Raw genomic sequence first — 17,608 nt, 5'->3', positions numbered from 1 at the left:
GGAGTAAATTTTCTGAATGGACTGGAGGGACTGCTAGGGGCATAGCAGCATGTTTGTGGTACAGGAATAATAATGTGTGTCCTTGGTGTCTGCAGCAGTAAATCAAATTTTATATTACTAGTATAAGGTATCTGGTGTAATTTGTTTATGATCAAAAGGGATGAGCCAAATGAGGCAGGGTAGTTGTTAAGACACTGTGATAATATTCAAGAGAATTGAGTTAGCTCTGTCTGGCCATTTTGCCTTAGCTATTGTCCTTTGCTAAATCATTTCATCTAAGTGCCAGGACAGTTCCTTTGGCAAGGCCACGACCTACCACATGTCCTATCCTTATAAAAACACACTTGTATATTCTAAGTGTATGTATATTGTGAGATATCTATTTTCACTGCATTATGATGACAAATCCTGTATCGCTGTAAGATGGTCCCTGAATGAATAAATAAATAAAATAAAACTAAATTAAATTTTAAAAAATATGCGCAATACGTTAATAATACACTAGACTCTGGCTAATCCATCCTTCAGTAGTCCAGCCTCTCAGTGATTCACCGCACATCCAAAAACACATGCACAATGAATTATGAATTATCGTACACCACAATGTAGTTAAACAATGCATTATATACTCTATTCGAAATTGTAGCTTTCTTTTCAGTTCGAAAGGTGAGTAGGTTTGTACATAATCAGGGTCTCATTCATTGGCATCCTGTTAAAACGATTATGAAGTACCTACAGGGGACCAGGAACCTGACCATAAGGTACAAAGCTGACTCTACTGGACTGGTGGTCTACTTAGATGTCGACTTTGCTGGTGACTGTGACACTAGTCGGTCAACAACAGGCTATGTGAGCTTGTTAGCAGGTGGGTCTGTGACATAGTGTTCACGTCAGCAGAAATGTGTAAGGCCGAATACATAGCAGCTTCAGATGCTGCTACTGAAGTTGTTTGGTTGCGTGGTTTTCTCAGTGAATTTGGTTTTCAGTTGGAGAAACCAACAATACTCCATGTTGTCAATCAAAGTGCTATTTGAAAACACAGAACATCACAAACACACCAAGCACATTGGCATTAAATACCATTATATACGTGAACATGTTGAAAATAATGAGATAGAAATCTGTTATATTTATTCTGATAAACAGTTGGCAGACTTATTCACAAAACCTTTAACTAGAGACAAATTCATATGAAACAGAAAAGCTCTGTCAATGATCTCAAAACAAACTCAATAAAACAAGAGTGGACGTGTTGACAGCAGTGAGGTTTTTGTTGTTGTTGTTGTTGTTGTTGTGTGTGTGTGTGTGTGTGTGTGTGTGTGTGTGTGTGTGTGTGTGTGTGTGTGGGTGGGTGGGTGGGTGGGCAGGTACACCAGATATTTATGTTCATTGTGTGTGCAACCATGTTACATGACATTATAAAATTATATCTTGATTTTTTTTTTTGTTCTATTGTTATGGTTATGGTGTAAAGGAGCAATAAGTTATTTTTACTCCAATATACTGCATTTTGCTCTGTGATTTTCTGCCAATTAAAGACACCAGAGTACTATTGAAGTCTGTATTTACACCACTGTGTATAATGAAAGGACAGGCCAGTGGTAAGTGTAGGAGATCTCTTTCTCAAATTAGACAAGAAACTCACATCCTTTGAAATAGAAATCGAAGCTCCATCCCACCAGTAGGCTGTTTCACCAAGACTCACTATCAGATGTGGAGGCTCACCAGATATAGGTGAGAACTACATTTCACTGATGCTTATGTTCCTCAATCGTACCCTTATTGTCAGAGGAGACTTCAGTCATTTAACAATCAACTGGAAAATTTACACTTTTGTAAGTGGTGAACATGGCAAGGCAGCCCACAAAGCAATACTAATTTCCTTCTCTGAAAACCACTTAAAATATATTGGTCAGAAGTCTTCTCATAGTGTATATATATATTGCATCTAGTGGCAGCAAGTTCACTTACTTTCTTTGAGGTTGTCTGCATTTAAATTGGTGTCAGCGACAATGAGGCAGTTGCAGCAACAACAATTATCAAAGTACAAATTTCAACTAAAATAAGTAGAAACATTTATATGCTCAGAAATCTAAAAATAGAGGCTGTTGACTCATATCTCATTGAATAACTTGAAACATTTGGCTCTGGACAGAACATGTAGAATAACTGTAGTTCAAGTTTAAATGAATAATTGACCATGAACTGGATAGATATGTTCCTGGAAGAACAGTTCATTATCGGAGGGGTCCTCCAAGGTAAAAATTCACAGTAAATAAATGTCTCAATGTGCAGAAACTACTGCATAACTGGTATAAAACAAACCATAAGACTATAGCTAGAAATATGATAAATAAAATGCATTTGGCTGCCAAGAGGGCAATACATGAACTCTTCAGTGACCACCACAGCCGAATGTTATTGAATGAGCTCTCAGAAAATCCAAAGGAATTCTGGTTGTATGTAATGGCTGTTAGTGGCAATACAAATAGTGGCCAGACACTCACAGATGACAAGGGAACTCAAGTTAAGGGTATCAATGGAAGAGGCAAAATACTGAACTCTGCTTTCAAATTTTCCTTCACAAAGGAAAATCTATTAGAATTGCCACAGTTTCATTCTCACTACATTGCAAAAATTACTCATAAAGATATTATTGACAGTGATGTTAAGAAACATCTCAACAAAGTTCAAGGGCCCAATGGATTCCCATCAGATTCTATTGATCACTTATAGCTGTGTTAGCCGCTTTTTTAACCATGATATACCAGAGATCCCTCTAATAATATTGTTTCCGGTAGTTGGAAAAAAGCACTAGTCTCTCACACCTGCAAGGAGGGCAGCATAAGTGACCCACAAAACAGTACCTGAACTTCATTTACATCCATCTGTAATAGAATCTTAGAATGTATTCGGAACCCAAACATAATGAGACATCTGCAACAGAATAGCATCCTCCATGCCAACATCAATCATGTGATACCCAACTCATGCTTTTATTGAAGGCCATCCTGTAGGACGTTGATCAAGGTAGTCAGAGATGTGCATTATTTCTTGACTTCTGAAAAGATTCTCACTCATTACCACACCAATGCCTTTATCAGAAATATGTTTCCGTATGGGTATCAAACAAAAGTTATGGCTGGATTGACTACTTGGTGTGAAGGATGCAACATATTATCTTGGATGGAGAGTCATAGACAGATGTAGAAGTAACTTCCAGACTACCCCAGGGATGTGTGCTGTACCCTTGCTGCTCATGTTGTACGTTAATGACCTTGCAGAAAATATTAATAGTAACTTCCGACTTTTCATGAATGAAGTAGTTATCTGTTATGAATAACAGTCTAAAACTGGCCATGCCTCAAAGCCATTTCAACATGGTGTAAATATGGGCAACTTGTTGCATTAAATTCCAAAATATAAAATTTATCAATGAAAACAATCAATTTTTGACAAAATAATTTAATTGAATAATAAAAAAATCTACTCACCAAGTAGCAGTAGAACACACACATAAAAGAAGGTTGTAATTAGACAAGCTTTTGGAGCCAGTGGCACCTTTTTCAGCCAGAAGGGTTGAAGGGGAAGGAAGAGGGGTGAAGGAAAAGGATAGGAGAGATCTAGGAAAAGGGGGAGATTTTGGGAAAGTCACCCAGAACCATGGGTCAGAGGAGACCCATGACCCTTAGTTCTGGGTGACTTTCCCAAGATTTACCACTTTTTGTAGACCTCTCCAGTCATTTGTTTCACTCCTCTTCCTCCCACTTTTAACCCTTCTGCCTGAATAAGGAGCCACTGGATCCAAAAGCTTGCCTAACTAGAACCTTCTTTTATGTATGTGTTCTGGCGCTGCTTGGTGAATAGATAATATATAAAATTTGAATTCCACAAAAAACCTAGTATCACATGACTACAGTATCAATGAATCACAATTGGAATTGGTCAACTAATACAAATACCTTGGTGTAACAATTTGTAGGACTCTGTAATGGAACAATCACATAGGTTCAGTCATAGATAGAAAGTCAGCTGCAGACTTCAGTTGATTAGTAGGACACTAAGAAATGCAGTCAATCTACAATGGAAATTGCTCTCAAAACCCTTCTATAACTCATGCTTCATCTATCCTCCTGAGTGTGGGACCTTGACCAGATAGAACTATGAAGACAGCACAAATGGTCCCACATTTGTTTGGACTATGGAAGAGCAACACAGAAACATTGGAAAAACTGAACTGGTAGGTGTTTGAAGACAGATGCAAGCTGTTCCATGAGAGATTTTTTACATTGTTTCAAGAAATACATTTAAGTGATAAATCTAGAATATACTACAACCTCATACATATTGCTCGCATAGAGATCAAGAAGGCAAGATTAGATTAATTACAGGTTGCTCAGATCCATTGAAGCAGACATTCTTTCCGTGCTCCACACTCGGATGGAATAATAAGAAGCTGTATAAATTGGCTCATTAGAAAATAGCATCCACCATGCACTTACAGTGGTTTAGAGAGAGCAGATGTAAATGTAGATGCAGAGAATACAAATATGAGATGGGGGATATGATACTGTGAAATAATTGTGATGGTGCCCTGAAATACCTAAGCCAAAGCAAGGCACTTGAAGAAGATTGCATTCTCTCAAAATTACTGACATCTTTGGGAGAGCCAGCTGTGATGTTATTATATTTGATATGCAAAATATGAGGCAGGAAAAATACCCTCAGCTCCAAGAAGAATGTGATAATTCAAATTCCAAAGAGGGATGCTGACACATTTGAATACTGCCAAACCATCACTTTTGTAAATCATGAGTGCAAAATACTGATACAAATTATTTAAAGAAAAATGGAAAAGCCTGTAGAAGTTGAATATGAGGTTGGTTTAAAAAGTTCTCAGAATCACCATGAGAGGTCTGCACTAGTGCAATGAGTTGTTCACATGATATTCATTGGACAGTTGCCTCTAAACAAGTGCCACATCAGTGCTTTTGGAAGAGAGCTGTGATGGTGACATGTCTCTGTAGTTGCTGCCACATAATGATTTGTGAAGATGGAGAAAATCGAGATTCGAGCAGTGATTAAGAACTTCATAAAGAAAGGTGTGAAAGCAAAGGACATTCATTCTGATGTTCAGAATACACTGGGGGAGTCTGCTCCTTATTCAGCTGTTGCCAAGTAGACAAATGAATTTAAATTTGGTCATCAGAGCTTATTTGATGATCCGTGCAGTGGTCGGCCAAGATGTGTCACTACTCCAGAAATCATTGCAAAAGTGCACAAAACGGTCATGGAGGATCACTGATTGAAAGTAAAAGAAATTTCTGATGCTTGCCAGATGTCATCCAAAAGGGTGTATCACATTTTAACCAAAAAATTAAAAATGAAAAATTATCTGCAAGATGGGTGCCACTTGATGCTGGATCAAAAACACCTGAGAATGGACATGTCGGAAAAGATTTTTTGCACCAGTTTGTGACCACAAATGAAACTTGGGTGCTCTACTATTCCCCAGAGACAAAACAACAGTCAAATCTTTGGAAATATTCTGATTCTCCGCCACCAAAGAAAGCAAAGACAATTCCTTCGGTGGGAGAGGTCATGTCATCAGTGTTCTGGGATGCAGAGGGGATTCTGTTTGTAGGTAATCTCCCCACTGGGCAAAAAATAGATGGAAAATACTAAGCTAACGTTTTGGACAAATTGCAACAAAATTTACATGAAAAAATGCCAGGTTTAGCAAGGAAGAAAGTCATCTTCTATCAAGACCATGCACATCCTCGCACATGTGCTGCCGCCATGGCAAAATTACACAAACTGTGGTATGAATTCCTGCCACACCCACCTTATTCACCTTATGTGGCTCTGTAGACTTCCATCTCTTCCCAAAACATTGCTGGAACATTGCTGGACCAAGAGCATTAATTTACAAGGAGACTACATTGAAAAATATAAAAAAACTTTCAGTAATGTAAGTACTTTTTTCTATTCCATTCCAAGTACTTTTCAATCCACCCTCATATTAGTCTTGGTTTCAGAGACATGAAGACACTCAGAAGGCATTTCTGACCCCGTTACTAATCATAGGAGGTATGTTACCAAAGAGCAAACTTAGTTTTGACATTTTTAGTTTTGGTGAAGGCTTTTGAAAAAGTTGATTGGTGCAAACTTTGAGAAATTCTGAAGGAATTGCACATAAAATACAGAGATCAAAATGTTATCTACAGAAACCATACTGCATTTATGAGCTGGAGGATATGAAATGGAAGCAGTGGTTGAGTAGGTAGTGGGACAAGGCTATAACCCAGCCCCATTGTTATTCTACCTGTACATTGAGCAAGCTGTGTTGGAAATGAAGGAGAATTTTGGAAAGTTCAGAGAGGAGAAATTATAACTTTCAGATTTGCCAATGACATCTTAATTTTGTCAGGGACTGTTAGGACTTGGAAGATCAGATTTCTTTGAAAGAAGTTATAACAAGGTTTTTAAATATGGCACTGCAGGATAACTAAAGAGAGGTAATAAACTGAATTAGGGAAAAAATAAATGTAGGGCACATTATGCCTAAAAGAAGGAATTGGTTGATTGTGAATTTGGCACTGGGGTGGAGAGAGAGAGAGAGAGAGAGAGAGAGAGAGAGAGAATGTGTGTGTGTGTGTGTGTGTGTGTGTGTCAGTAATCAAATTCAAATGGATCTTGATTGCCGTAGTTTTGCAGAGACAAAGATGCATAGGAGAGAATAGCATGAAGAGCTGTGTCAGACATCTCTTTGGGCTAAAGGCCACAGTAACAATCACTGAAATCACCTTTCCTTAAAGAGGACTTTTTGGCCGTATCATAAAAGTTTGGTGTGTCATAAAACCACTTCTCCCCTTGTACAGGCTGCAGTTAAAGAAAAGCATTCTACAATGTAACAGTAACAGCTATGTTAAAAACTTTAATATTTTGTATCATAATGATAAGTCATTATTATACTATTACTCTATTGTTTTATTTTTTAACTCATTACATATCTCTTTAATTGTTTTCTTGAGTAGTTTTGTAGCTCTGCAGGCTAAAATAATTAGTGAGGTATCCTGATTATGCATATGTGCATTTAAATCTGGCAAAACATTGGCTGTTCCTCATAATTGTTTCTGTTAGTGTACTTTGTATTAAAATCAAATGTTTTTGTTTACTTTGAATTACAATAGTCACACAGTCATTTTTTTTTCAGATGCTTTGTACAATTTTGATCATGGAGATCGTCAGGTCACTGGTCCCCTTGGTACTGCTGGTATTTTTACTACTTACCCAGCACCTTACTTATCACTTGTTGGAGCATTTATAAATGAGGTGAGTGCCATCACAAATTCATGAAGTTAAGTGAAAGTTATTAGGATTTTCAAATACTTTACAGCAATGGAGGAAGACAATAGTCTTGATAGTCACCAATATTTCAACAGGTGGACATTCCATCATTTTCAAATCGCAAATACTATGAGAGAAAGCTATGAATTGTGTTTTAAACCCCTGGTGGGTGGTCTGCACTGACGTGGAAACAAAAAGATCATGTATACAGAAAGACAACACACATATTAAACAACTAGTGCCACCATGCAACCAAAGATGACTAATGACAGACTTGATTGATTGTGAAACATTGGCCAACAGCAGTGGAAACAAAAAGATCATGTATACAGAAAGACAACACACATATTAAACAACTAGTGCCACCATGCAACCAAAGATGACTAACAACAGACTTTATTGATAGTGAAACATTGGCCAACAGCAGATGAACAAGTATTTCTAGCTCTGTCCCACTGCTGTCTAACTGGTGAGGAAGTAGAGTTCCAAGATGAATTTAGGAAAAATCTTCTGTATCTATTCATAAGGTCATATGCTAGTGCAATCTCAAAGCCATCCCAGTAACTGGAACTGCACACTAAAATCTCTGTGTTGTTATGGTGCATAGGATGACCAGTGTTCTGAAATGTCAGTTTCTTATAGGTTTTGTAAATGTGTATACTTCATATGATACTCCTACAAAGTCCTATTGGTCTGACCAACATATGGCAAGCCAGAACTGCAGGGAATAGGGCAGACACCCACCTAATACAAACCAAGATTAATCATCCCTTACAGATCCGAAGAAGAGCTTTAATCGTATACAGTGATCAAAAAACTCACTTCACTCCATATTTCTTCAGAATATGACCAATTCTGATAAAGAAAAACTACCTACAAAAGGCAAAAAAGCTTTTGGCTCAGACACTGCCTCATTCTCCTTGCCCACCAAAGTCAAAGTTACTTGGTAATGCTATGTATGTCTGTTCTGTCTCTCATATCCCCATTCTGAAAAAAAAGGTAACTGAAGGCTGGCTAACTCAGCTGGCACTTTCAGGGTCTAAAATTACTTGTGTCCTATGAACTATGGTAGGAAGTACATCTTCACACTAAGACAGATGGTTATAACTGACTGCCTGAAGATACAAAATCAGTAGTAACTGGCTTCCTATCAATGAAATGGCCTAGGATACCATCATCCTTCCTCCTGACCAACACATCAATGGAGGGCAGGCAGCCATCCTTTTCTATATTTCCAATGAAACAAATGTTTGGTCGGATTGAATTTAGATGTTCTAAATAGCTTTGCAAAATCTCACTGCCATGAGACTCAGTTACAGAAGTGTTATCTACACATAGAAAAAGCAGACAGGTTTTAATGTTGCCAACTCTTTCTCAAAATCTTACCAAAAAAAAGAAGAAGAAGATTAGCAACAGTGACGAAGGTCTCCCCATCACAGCGTTACCTGTCTGGTTGTAGAACTGGTCACTGAATAAAAATGTCTATAGGTGCAAATAGGACTTGTGCACTGAAGGTTACATACAAACTTCATTATGTATATAGGTAGACCACCATTACCAGGAACCGAGAAACTGGATGATTTACACCTCTTATCATATCAAATCATGAGAATTCCAAAACTTTCAAGAGTTTTTTAATTTTAAGTTTAATTTTTTTGGGTAATTTCACATTTGCTATTGTAAGTTTTTCATTTATTTTATTAATTTTGGAGATATATTAAGATACTATGCTAACTGGCAATTGCAGACATATCAACTCCATCTGCTTTTGTTACTTTTGCGATTACTGGTAAACTTTTATGGAAGTCTTCAGAGAAGAAAGCAGTACAGCTGGCCATAAGACTACTGTTGTTAGGCAAACATCAAATTGTTATGAGATACTGGAACCTCATCTCAGACTATGGAAATGCTGTCCTGCATCATTACTAGTATTACTTTGCTTTGAAACATTATGCATGGTGTATGTGTCACAGACATACACTGTCAGTATGGTAATTGGGTGGCCTTATGCCTGTCACCGCTATATGGCAAAGATATCATTTTCACAGCAGCAGGGGATTTCATTTCATCATAACTTGGCCATTTAGCTTGAAATATTTATAAATTATGCGCACAAACCTTCCTCATGGATCACTGTACCCATTACTGAGAACCATATCAAAATTCTTACAAAATTTCCTGAGATTTTTGACATATTATGAGTGCAATGTGACTTTGTAATAGCAAAAACTATTTTTTATTTGGTGTAATTACTCTTTACTAATTTTTGAATTTATTGTTCACTTGTACTATGAAACCATGCTTCTTGTTAATTTTCATGGTTTTTGGGTAACAGAAAATACCCTATAAGTTTTGATGAGTAAATGTGTGAGTATCAATGTATGTGACATAACTAGTCGTATCTTTTGATTATATTGACTTGAAACTTAAATATTTTACACCATCAGGAGACTATAGACATTAGTATATGAATAAATTTCAGCTTCATATACCCACCCATTCATGAGAAGAAGATGTATTAACAGACGGAAAAACAGACAGACAGATGAACAAAAAGTGTTCCTATAAAGATTCATTTTTTCCTGATTTATGTATGGATCTCAAAAAGTAAGTTAGAGCAAACATATGTCAAATCAGGTTGGTTCATTCAACACCAAATTTAATCTCAGTTTACCATAATGAATATAATAGGAATATGAGTGAAGGAACGGACCATGTCAAAACTTATTAAAATGTCAAAGTCACTCCTAAGAAACATATGAAAGTTGTGAAAACCTGAGTATGGTTTCCAGCAGCGGGTGGAAGGACCCAGGGGTGGCGCAGCTGAGGGGGCAGACAGCAGAACTGCCGGGGCATGCTGTCCACTCGTAACTCCAAATTGCACGCGAGAGGGCGAGGAAAACACCCTGTGGGAAACCTGCCCAGGTCGCGCACTGCTACAGGGTACGTTCGGAGGAGGAGGTGGCGGAGCAACGACTTCCATGGGCTACGACGACAGGGGTGGCGGTGGTGGCGGCGTGACGGCAGCCTCAGCGTCCATTGGTTTTGGCACCGAGGAGGAATGTGGTTGCTCATCTGTGACTTAAACGTGCGCACAAAACATTCAGCCTTGCTGTTCGACTGGGGGTGGAACGGGGCTGAGGTCAGATGGCGAATTCCATTAGCAGCACAGAACGCTTCAAACTCTGAGGACACGAATTGGGGGCCATTGTCGGAGACAAGAACTTCAGGAGGGACGTCAAAGCTCGAATAGTGCTGGCAGAGGTAGTGGAAGACATAGGGAAAACAAAAGGGAAGTTGCTGTACACATCAATAACTATCAACAAAAGGGTGGCCCAGAAAGGACCCGCAAAATCAATATGAATGCACTGTCAAGGTGAAGTAGGAGTCAGTCACACAAAGAAGCGCTGGCAGGGAGCAGATTGATGCTCTGCACAAGATTGACAGTTTCCAAGCAAAATCTCAATTTGTCTATCAATGCCGACTCAAGTGCAGTGACAACATGCTAATTGCTTCATCTGCACTATACCCCAATGACCAGCATGCAGTAAACAGAGGATTTCCGACTGCAACGAATGAGGACAACCACACGAGACTGGTCATTGTCAGTTTGTAACAAGATAACACCATGGTGTACAGACAGGTTGTGATGATGTGCAAAGTAACATCGAACAAGTGAATCTGCGAAGCAAATGGAGGCCATTGAGTACGAACATACTGCAAAAGAATGTGCAAAGAAGCATCGGCAGCTGTCGCAGAAGCAATGCAACAAAAATCCACTGGAAAACTATCAGCTAGTTCCTTATCTTACAAATCAATAAACATGCATGACAGTTCATAAGAATCAAACACTTTGTCAGGACCGATAGGCAGATGCAACAGAGAATCAGCTTTGCCATGCTGGGCCATAGGCCGAAACAAAATTTACTGTAGACTTACAGTCAGCACAAATATGGAGACGACCATTTGTATTTTTCACACAGACTATAGGCGAAGCCCATGATGAAGCAGAAACAGGTTCAGTGACATCACTGCCTTGTTCAGCGGCAATGGCATCTCACAGTGTGTAAGGTATTGGTCGCACACGCCGGAAGATAGGCGTGGCATTGTCTTTAACTACAACATTCGCTGCAAAGTTTGTGGCACAAAAAAGACAAGAGTTCAGCAAAATCATCGAATAGTGTGGCAACACTGTCTGCATGGTCACTAGCATGGATGCAAAGTACATTGTCCTGAATTGCAAGGCCAAAGAGTTCAAATGCATCCATGCCAAAAATTTTCATAGCATCACAAGAGCGGAGCACATGGAAAGACATCGTAAGTGTCATTGCACCATACATGGCCTGCAAACTACACACGCCAAGCATTGATATCCCCTGTCCAGTAAATGCAGTCAGCGTGGAATGCAAACGATGAAGTGGGGGTGAACCAAGCAAGTCATATGTAGATTTGTTCAGTAAAGAAACTGACGCACCAGTGTCCAGCTGCATGCGAACAAAACATCCACAAATATGCAAAGTAACAAAAAGTTTCCTCACATCACACAGAATGGGAGAGGAAGTGTCTGGCAAAACTTGATTCACATGACAAGCTGTTGATGCACGTGAAGCAGAAGGCTCTCAATAAATGGCATTAACGTCCATATGCTGATGTGAAACCTGATTATGGCAGTTGCCGTTGCTGTGACTCCCATGCAAGTCTTGCAAACAGGAAACATGTTGTGAATCAGAGTTTCTCTTACTACACACAGCTTGCACATGTCCTTTCTTACTACAAAAATAACACTGTGCTTGATGGGATGGACAACTGTCCTGTGGGTGGGCACGAAAGCAGTTCAGACATGATTTCAGTTTCTTAGTGGGTGCCTGGTTTGAACCATGTTTACATGGGAGCGAGAGGTGTGGCGTGGCTGGGGCCTGGCGGAAGGGCATATGTTGTGCCGTGCTAACAGTACACACACCTGGGGTCACACTGAATGCAGAAGTAGCCATGTCTAATGTATCTTGTCTATCTAGAAAGTCCACAACTTCTTGCAAAGACGGGTTTTTAAATCTGAGGATTTGTTCGCGGATGTGGTGATCCGTCACATTCTGCACAAAAGCATCTCCAATCATTATATCCGCATATGAGCATCCACATGAGCAATTAAAATCACAATCAGAAGTTAGTCCCTGAAGGTCCACTAACCAAGATTTATTGGACTGAGTAGGGCCATGCCAGAGACAAAAGAACATGCAGCTACCACATTTACACTTTCACGGAAGTGGGAGTTCAGAGCTTTGATAACTTCATCGTAAGTTTTAGTTTCTGGGCGGGTGGTGGGAAACAATTTCACGAGCACACGGTACAACACAACACCTGCGTTGGCAATGACAACCAAGCTGCTCTGTACCTGGTACGTTGTAAGCTGTGAAGTGTGCCTCGAGCTGGGCGATGTATTCTGGCCAGCGTTCAACATCAGGATTGAAGGCATGAAATGGTGGTGTCAGTACAGGTGGTGGCATTAGAGGCACCAAAGTAGCTGCAGTTTGTAGTGTGATCAGTCCATTTACGGCAGGAAGCAGCTGCGTCATTTGCTGAGCCTGAAAACATATACGATCAGACAGTGAAGCCTGTTCCTGTGGCGAAGCCATGGTGTACACAAATGAAAGTTTTATAGCACCTGGGAAATCATGAAAAAGCTAAAGCAGTACCAAGCAATAAAAAGGAAATGATAGGAGATGAAATGCGGCATCCTTGTTGCCAAAATTTGTATTCCGCCTGGGAGGCGGGGCATGGGTAAGGAACAGGAACAGGAAAAGGTACTAATCTCTCGGTACTGCAAATACAGTTTAAGCACCTTTACTAGTGAATAAACATATGCAAACATATTACATAACTTATAAGGTCGTGCAAAGTTGAAGCGAAGTGTCCTGGCTGGCTGCACCTCATGAAATGGGCTGAAGCAGTCACAGAGCTTGTAGACCTCGACAGCACCAGCTAGATGGTGCTGTCATCGGTGTCTCTTGGAGTGCCAACCAAGCAGAGCAGAACTACGTTGTGGCATCGTAACTTTCAATACCACAGGATGTATAATACTTCATTGGTGAACACCAGATATCACTTCTGTCTTATTTGATGAACTTCCATCAGTTGGAATAAAATGTGATTATTCTGATAGGAAATCATGATACTAATCACACAGTTGTGATGATACTCCATAGGCACACGATTTGATTAGAAGCTACTTGTGAGGAACAGTGTCAAAGTCTTCTGGAAATGTGGAAATATGGAATCAATTTTAGATCCTCTGTCTAAAGCACTCATTTCTCCTTGTGAATAAATAGCCAGTTGTGTTTCGTAAGAATGATGTTTCCTGAATTCATACTGACTGTGTTGTCAATATTGCTTTCTTTGAGGTGATTCATAATGTTCAAATCTGACTCTTCACAACAGTACACAATACCAACATGTTGCAAAAAGCCATGTGAAAATGTTGTTTTTGAGAGGGTCAGAGATAAGAGATTGAGTGTTATGGCTAGACCTTGCCTTATCAAACATTTGTATACCTGTTGGAAGAATGAGCATACTGTAGCTATCCTACAGTGCTGGATCAAAATTCAAGCATTGCACACTTCCTTCAGCCCAGGAAAATTGAGCACATTAGTTGGTTCTTTTGCATTAGGTGTGATCTAGGGTTAACCTTAGCCAGTTTATAAGAGCACCTGTTGTTTATGGGCAGTTCTTGTTATTGCGTACCTATTGCAGGGATTCCCACTTCTATAATTTCTGTTCATGACAGATCATTAAAATCTTTAGCATATGTGCTTAAGATGACCTTCTCCAGGAATGTCAAAACCTTTTTCAATATAATTATTCATTTCTGAGATGCAGGCTTTCAAATTTACCCTACTTTTTCAGAAAATTGAAAAAAAGTTACAATTATCTAAGTGACAAACCACAGCAAATACCTCAAATTTTCACTGTACATTCTTTAGACATTCATCAAGAAACACTATTTTCCTGTTTTTGAAAAATCTGTATCTATTATCAAATTACACTTGAAAAACCAAGATTTTTGGGTGTCAAAGTACCAGTTGTGGGAAAGGGTACTTCTATAACTTCTATTCATGGGAAACAGTCAAAATTTTTATCAAATGCTTCTTCTTTTTTGCCTGACGCTGAGGTCTCATGAGAGGGAGGGTGATGTGTACTCTCATGCTGGTGGGCCTTGACTGTAAGTGACTGGATCATTCTTGATCTCTCCATGTGTGCCATTTTGTGTCATTCAATTGACACTGCCTCATCTTTGCCATTCTGTTCCATTTTGAAGGTGTGTACATCTATCTAGAGAACATTGTAGGGTCCGGTGTACAGTAGCCTTAAGAAAGACCATATGCTGTTGTATCTCAGACAGACTTGCAATGTCTGGTTGGTTGGTTAATTTGGGGGAGGGGACCAAACAGTGAGGTCATCAGAGAAGGAAACTGGCCATGCGCTTTCAAAGGAATCATACCAGAATTTGCTTGCAGTGATTTAGGGAAATCATGGAAAACCTAAATAAGGATGGCTGAGCACAGGTTTGAACTGTAATCCTCCTGAATGCAAGTACAATGTGCTAACCACTGCGTGACTTGCTCTGTCTTGTAATGTATCTTATGTACGAAGACCTCATTGTCTCTGTGATTCTACAGTGCCATGGTACATGCTTGTGGCATCCTTCTTTGTAGTTGCTGATTGATCTCTGTTGTGGCCTTTGCAATTGGAAGATATTGTGGTTAACAGAAAGGAGTTTGACAGGAAGTTGTAATTGTTCCCCATACAACAGTTATGCAGTGGAGCAGTGCAGGCCATTTTTAACCCCTGTTATTAACCCAATCACATCTAACAGCAGTGATTCAGTCCAATGGAATTTGCTTCGGAGCCCATTTTAAGATTCTGTGTTGCTTGTGGGATGATAGCTGGTGGTCCTGGCACAATTGCAGACACATTAACATAGGAGTTAGTGGAAAAACTGAGACTGAAATTTCCTCCCACAATAAGTTATTATACTTCAGGGAATCTAAAATCTCATGACCCATTTCATGATCAGGCCTCTGGCACAGTTCCTGCTCCCATAGATGTGATAGGAAAGGTCTCTGCCTGGCACATGAATCTTTCTGTGATGGTCAGTAAGTGGTTGGATTGGCTGGAGCTTGAAAGCAGTCCTGCCTGATCCACATGCACATGCAAAAAATGTACTATTCATGTGTTGATGATACCTAACAGTCTAACAGTGCTGAGAGATGCCTGCCAAACTTGCTCCACTGAGAGCTCTCACAGGATTACACTAACTGACGGCAATCCTTCTTGATGCCCGGCTAAATAACCTCCTTGGTGACCAGCTTGACTGTCACCTGGATGCCAGGATGTGTCATTTTATGGAAGACCTTGAATGTCTGATGTTGAAACTCTTGTAGTATGTATGGGTGCCATGTATGTGGGCTATGTTGCACCACAACATTACTTGTAGTTCAGTTGCGAGAACAAGTATTAGGTTGAGTGTAGAATTTTGCTGCTCAGTGAATTGTTGCAGGTTACTGTCTGTCTGTTGTTGCTCATCAACTTGTTTCCATGGAACAGCATGCACCTTACCAGAACACCATGAGTAGAAGTCTGCCACTATGTTTTGTTTCCCACTAGCGTGCCTCACATCAGTGGTCAACTGCAAGATGTGTTCTACCTGTCGCAGACATGAAAGTTAGTTCGGGCATGCCCCAGGAGAGTGTTGTAGGACAATTACTTTCTATAATATACACTCCTGGAAATTGAAATAAGAACACCGTGAATTCATTGTAACAGGAAGGGGAAACTTTATTGACACATTCCTGGGGTCAGATACATCACATGATCACACTGGCAGAACCACAGGCACATAGACACAGGCAACAGAGCATGCACAATGTCGGCACTAGTACAGTGTATATCAACCTTTCACAGCAATTCAGGCTGCTATTCTGCCATGGAGACGATCATAGAGATGCTGGATGTAGTCCTGTGGAACGGCTTGCCATGCCATTTCCACCTGGCACCTCAGTTGGACCAGCGTTCGTGGTGGACGTGCAGACCGCGTGAGACGACGCTTCATCCAGTCCCAAACATGCTCAATGGGGGACAGATTCGGAGATCTTGCTGGCCAGGGTAGTTGACTTACACCTTCTAGAGCACGTTGGGTGGCACGGGAGACATGCGGATGTGCATTGTCCTGTTGGAACAGCAAGTTCCCTTGCCGGTCTAGGAATGGTAGAACGATGGGTTTGATGACGGTTTGGATGTACCGTGCACTACTCAGTGTCCCCTCGACGATCACCAGAGGTGTACGGCCAGTGTAGGAGATCGCTCCCCACACCATGATGCCGGGTGTTGGCCCTATGTGCCTCGGTTGTATGCAGTCCTGATTGTGGCGCTCACCTGCACGGCGCCAAACACACATACGACCATCATTGGCACCAAGGCAGAAGCGACTCTCATCGCTGAAGACGACATATCTCCATTCGTCCCTCCATTCACGCCTATCGCGACACCACTGGAGGCGGGCTGCACGATATTGGGGCGTGAGCGGAAGACGGCCTAACGGTGTGCGGGACCGTAGCCCAGCTTCATGGAGACAGTTGCGAATGGTCCTCGCCGATACCCCAGGAGCAACAGTGTCCTTAATTTGCTGGGAAGTGGCAGTGCGGTCCCCTACGGCACTGCGTAGGATCCTACGGTCTTGGCATGCATCCGTGCGTTGCTGCGGTCCGGTCACAGGTCGACGGGCACGTGCACCTTCTGCGGACCACTGGCGACAACATCGATGTACTGTGGAGACCTCACGCCCCACGTGTTGAGCAATTCGGCGGTACGTCCACCCGACCTCCCGCATGCCCACTATACGCCCTCGCTCAAAGTCCGTCAACTGCACATACGGTTCACGTCCATGCTGTCGCGGCATGCTACCAGTGGTAAAGACTGCGATGGAGCTCCATATGCCACGGCAAACTGGCTGACACTGACGGCGGCGGTGCACAAATGCTGCGCAGCTAGCGCCATTCGACGGCCAACATCGCGGTTCCTGGTGTGTCCGCTGTGCCGTGCGTGTGATCATTGCTTGTACAGCCCTCTCGCAGTGTCCGGAGCAAGTATGGTGAGTCTTACACACCGGAGTCAATGTGTTCTTTTTTCCATTTCCAGGAGTGTATATTAATGACCTAGTAAGTAATGTTGGAGGTTCCATGAGGCTTTTCGTGGATGAGGCCAC

At 40.9% G+C, this 17,608-nt stretch overlaps 1 protein-coding gene across 1 annotated transcript in view; it reads left to right on the top strand.

Moving 5' to 3' along the window:
• The window catches only part of LOC126267194 (aquaporin-9-like), a 216,055-nt gene that overhangs the window by 154,726 nt on the left and 43,721 nt on the right, over positions 1-17,608 (top strand). The window contains exon 4 of the mRNA XM_049972162.1: positions 7,217-7,335. Coding sequence (XP_049828119.1) covers positions 7,217-7,335 — 119 coding nt within the window. The remainder of the gene's footprint in view (positions 1-7,216; positions 7,336-17,608) is intronic.

Source organism: Schistocerca gregaria, chromosome 4, assembly GCF_023897955.1.
Source record: "Schistocerca gregaria isolate iqSchGreg1 chromosome 4, iqSchGreg1.2, whole genome shotgun sequence".
NCBI lineage: Eukaryota > Metazoa > Arthropoda > Insecta > Orthoptera > Acrididae > Schistocerca > Schistocerca gregaria.
The sequence above is the reverse complement of the archived record's forward strand: the minus strand, read 5'-3'. Positions and strand labels throughout refer to the sequence as shown.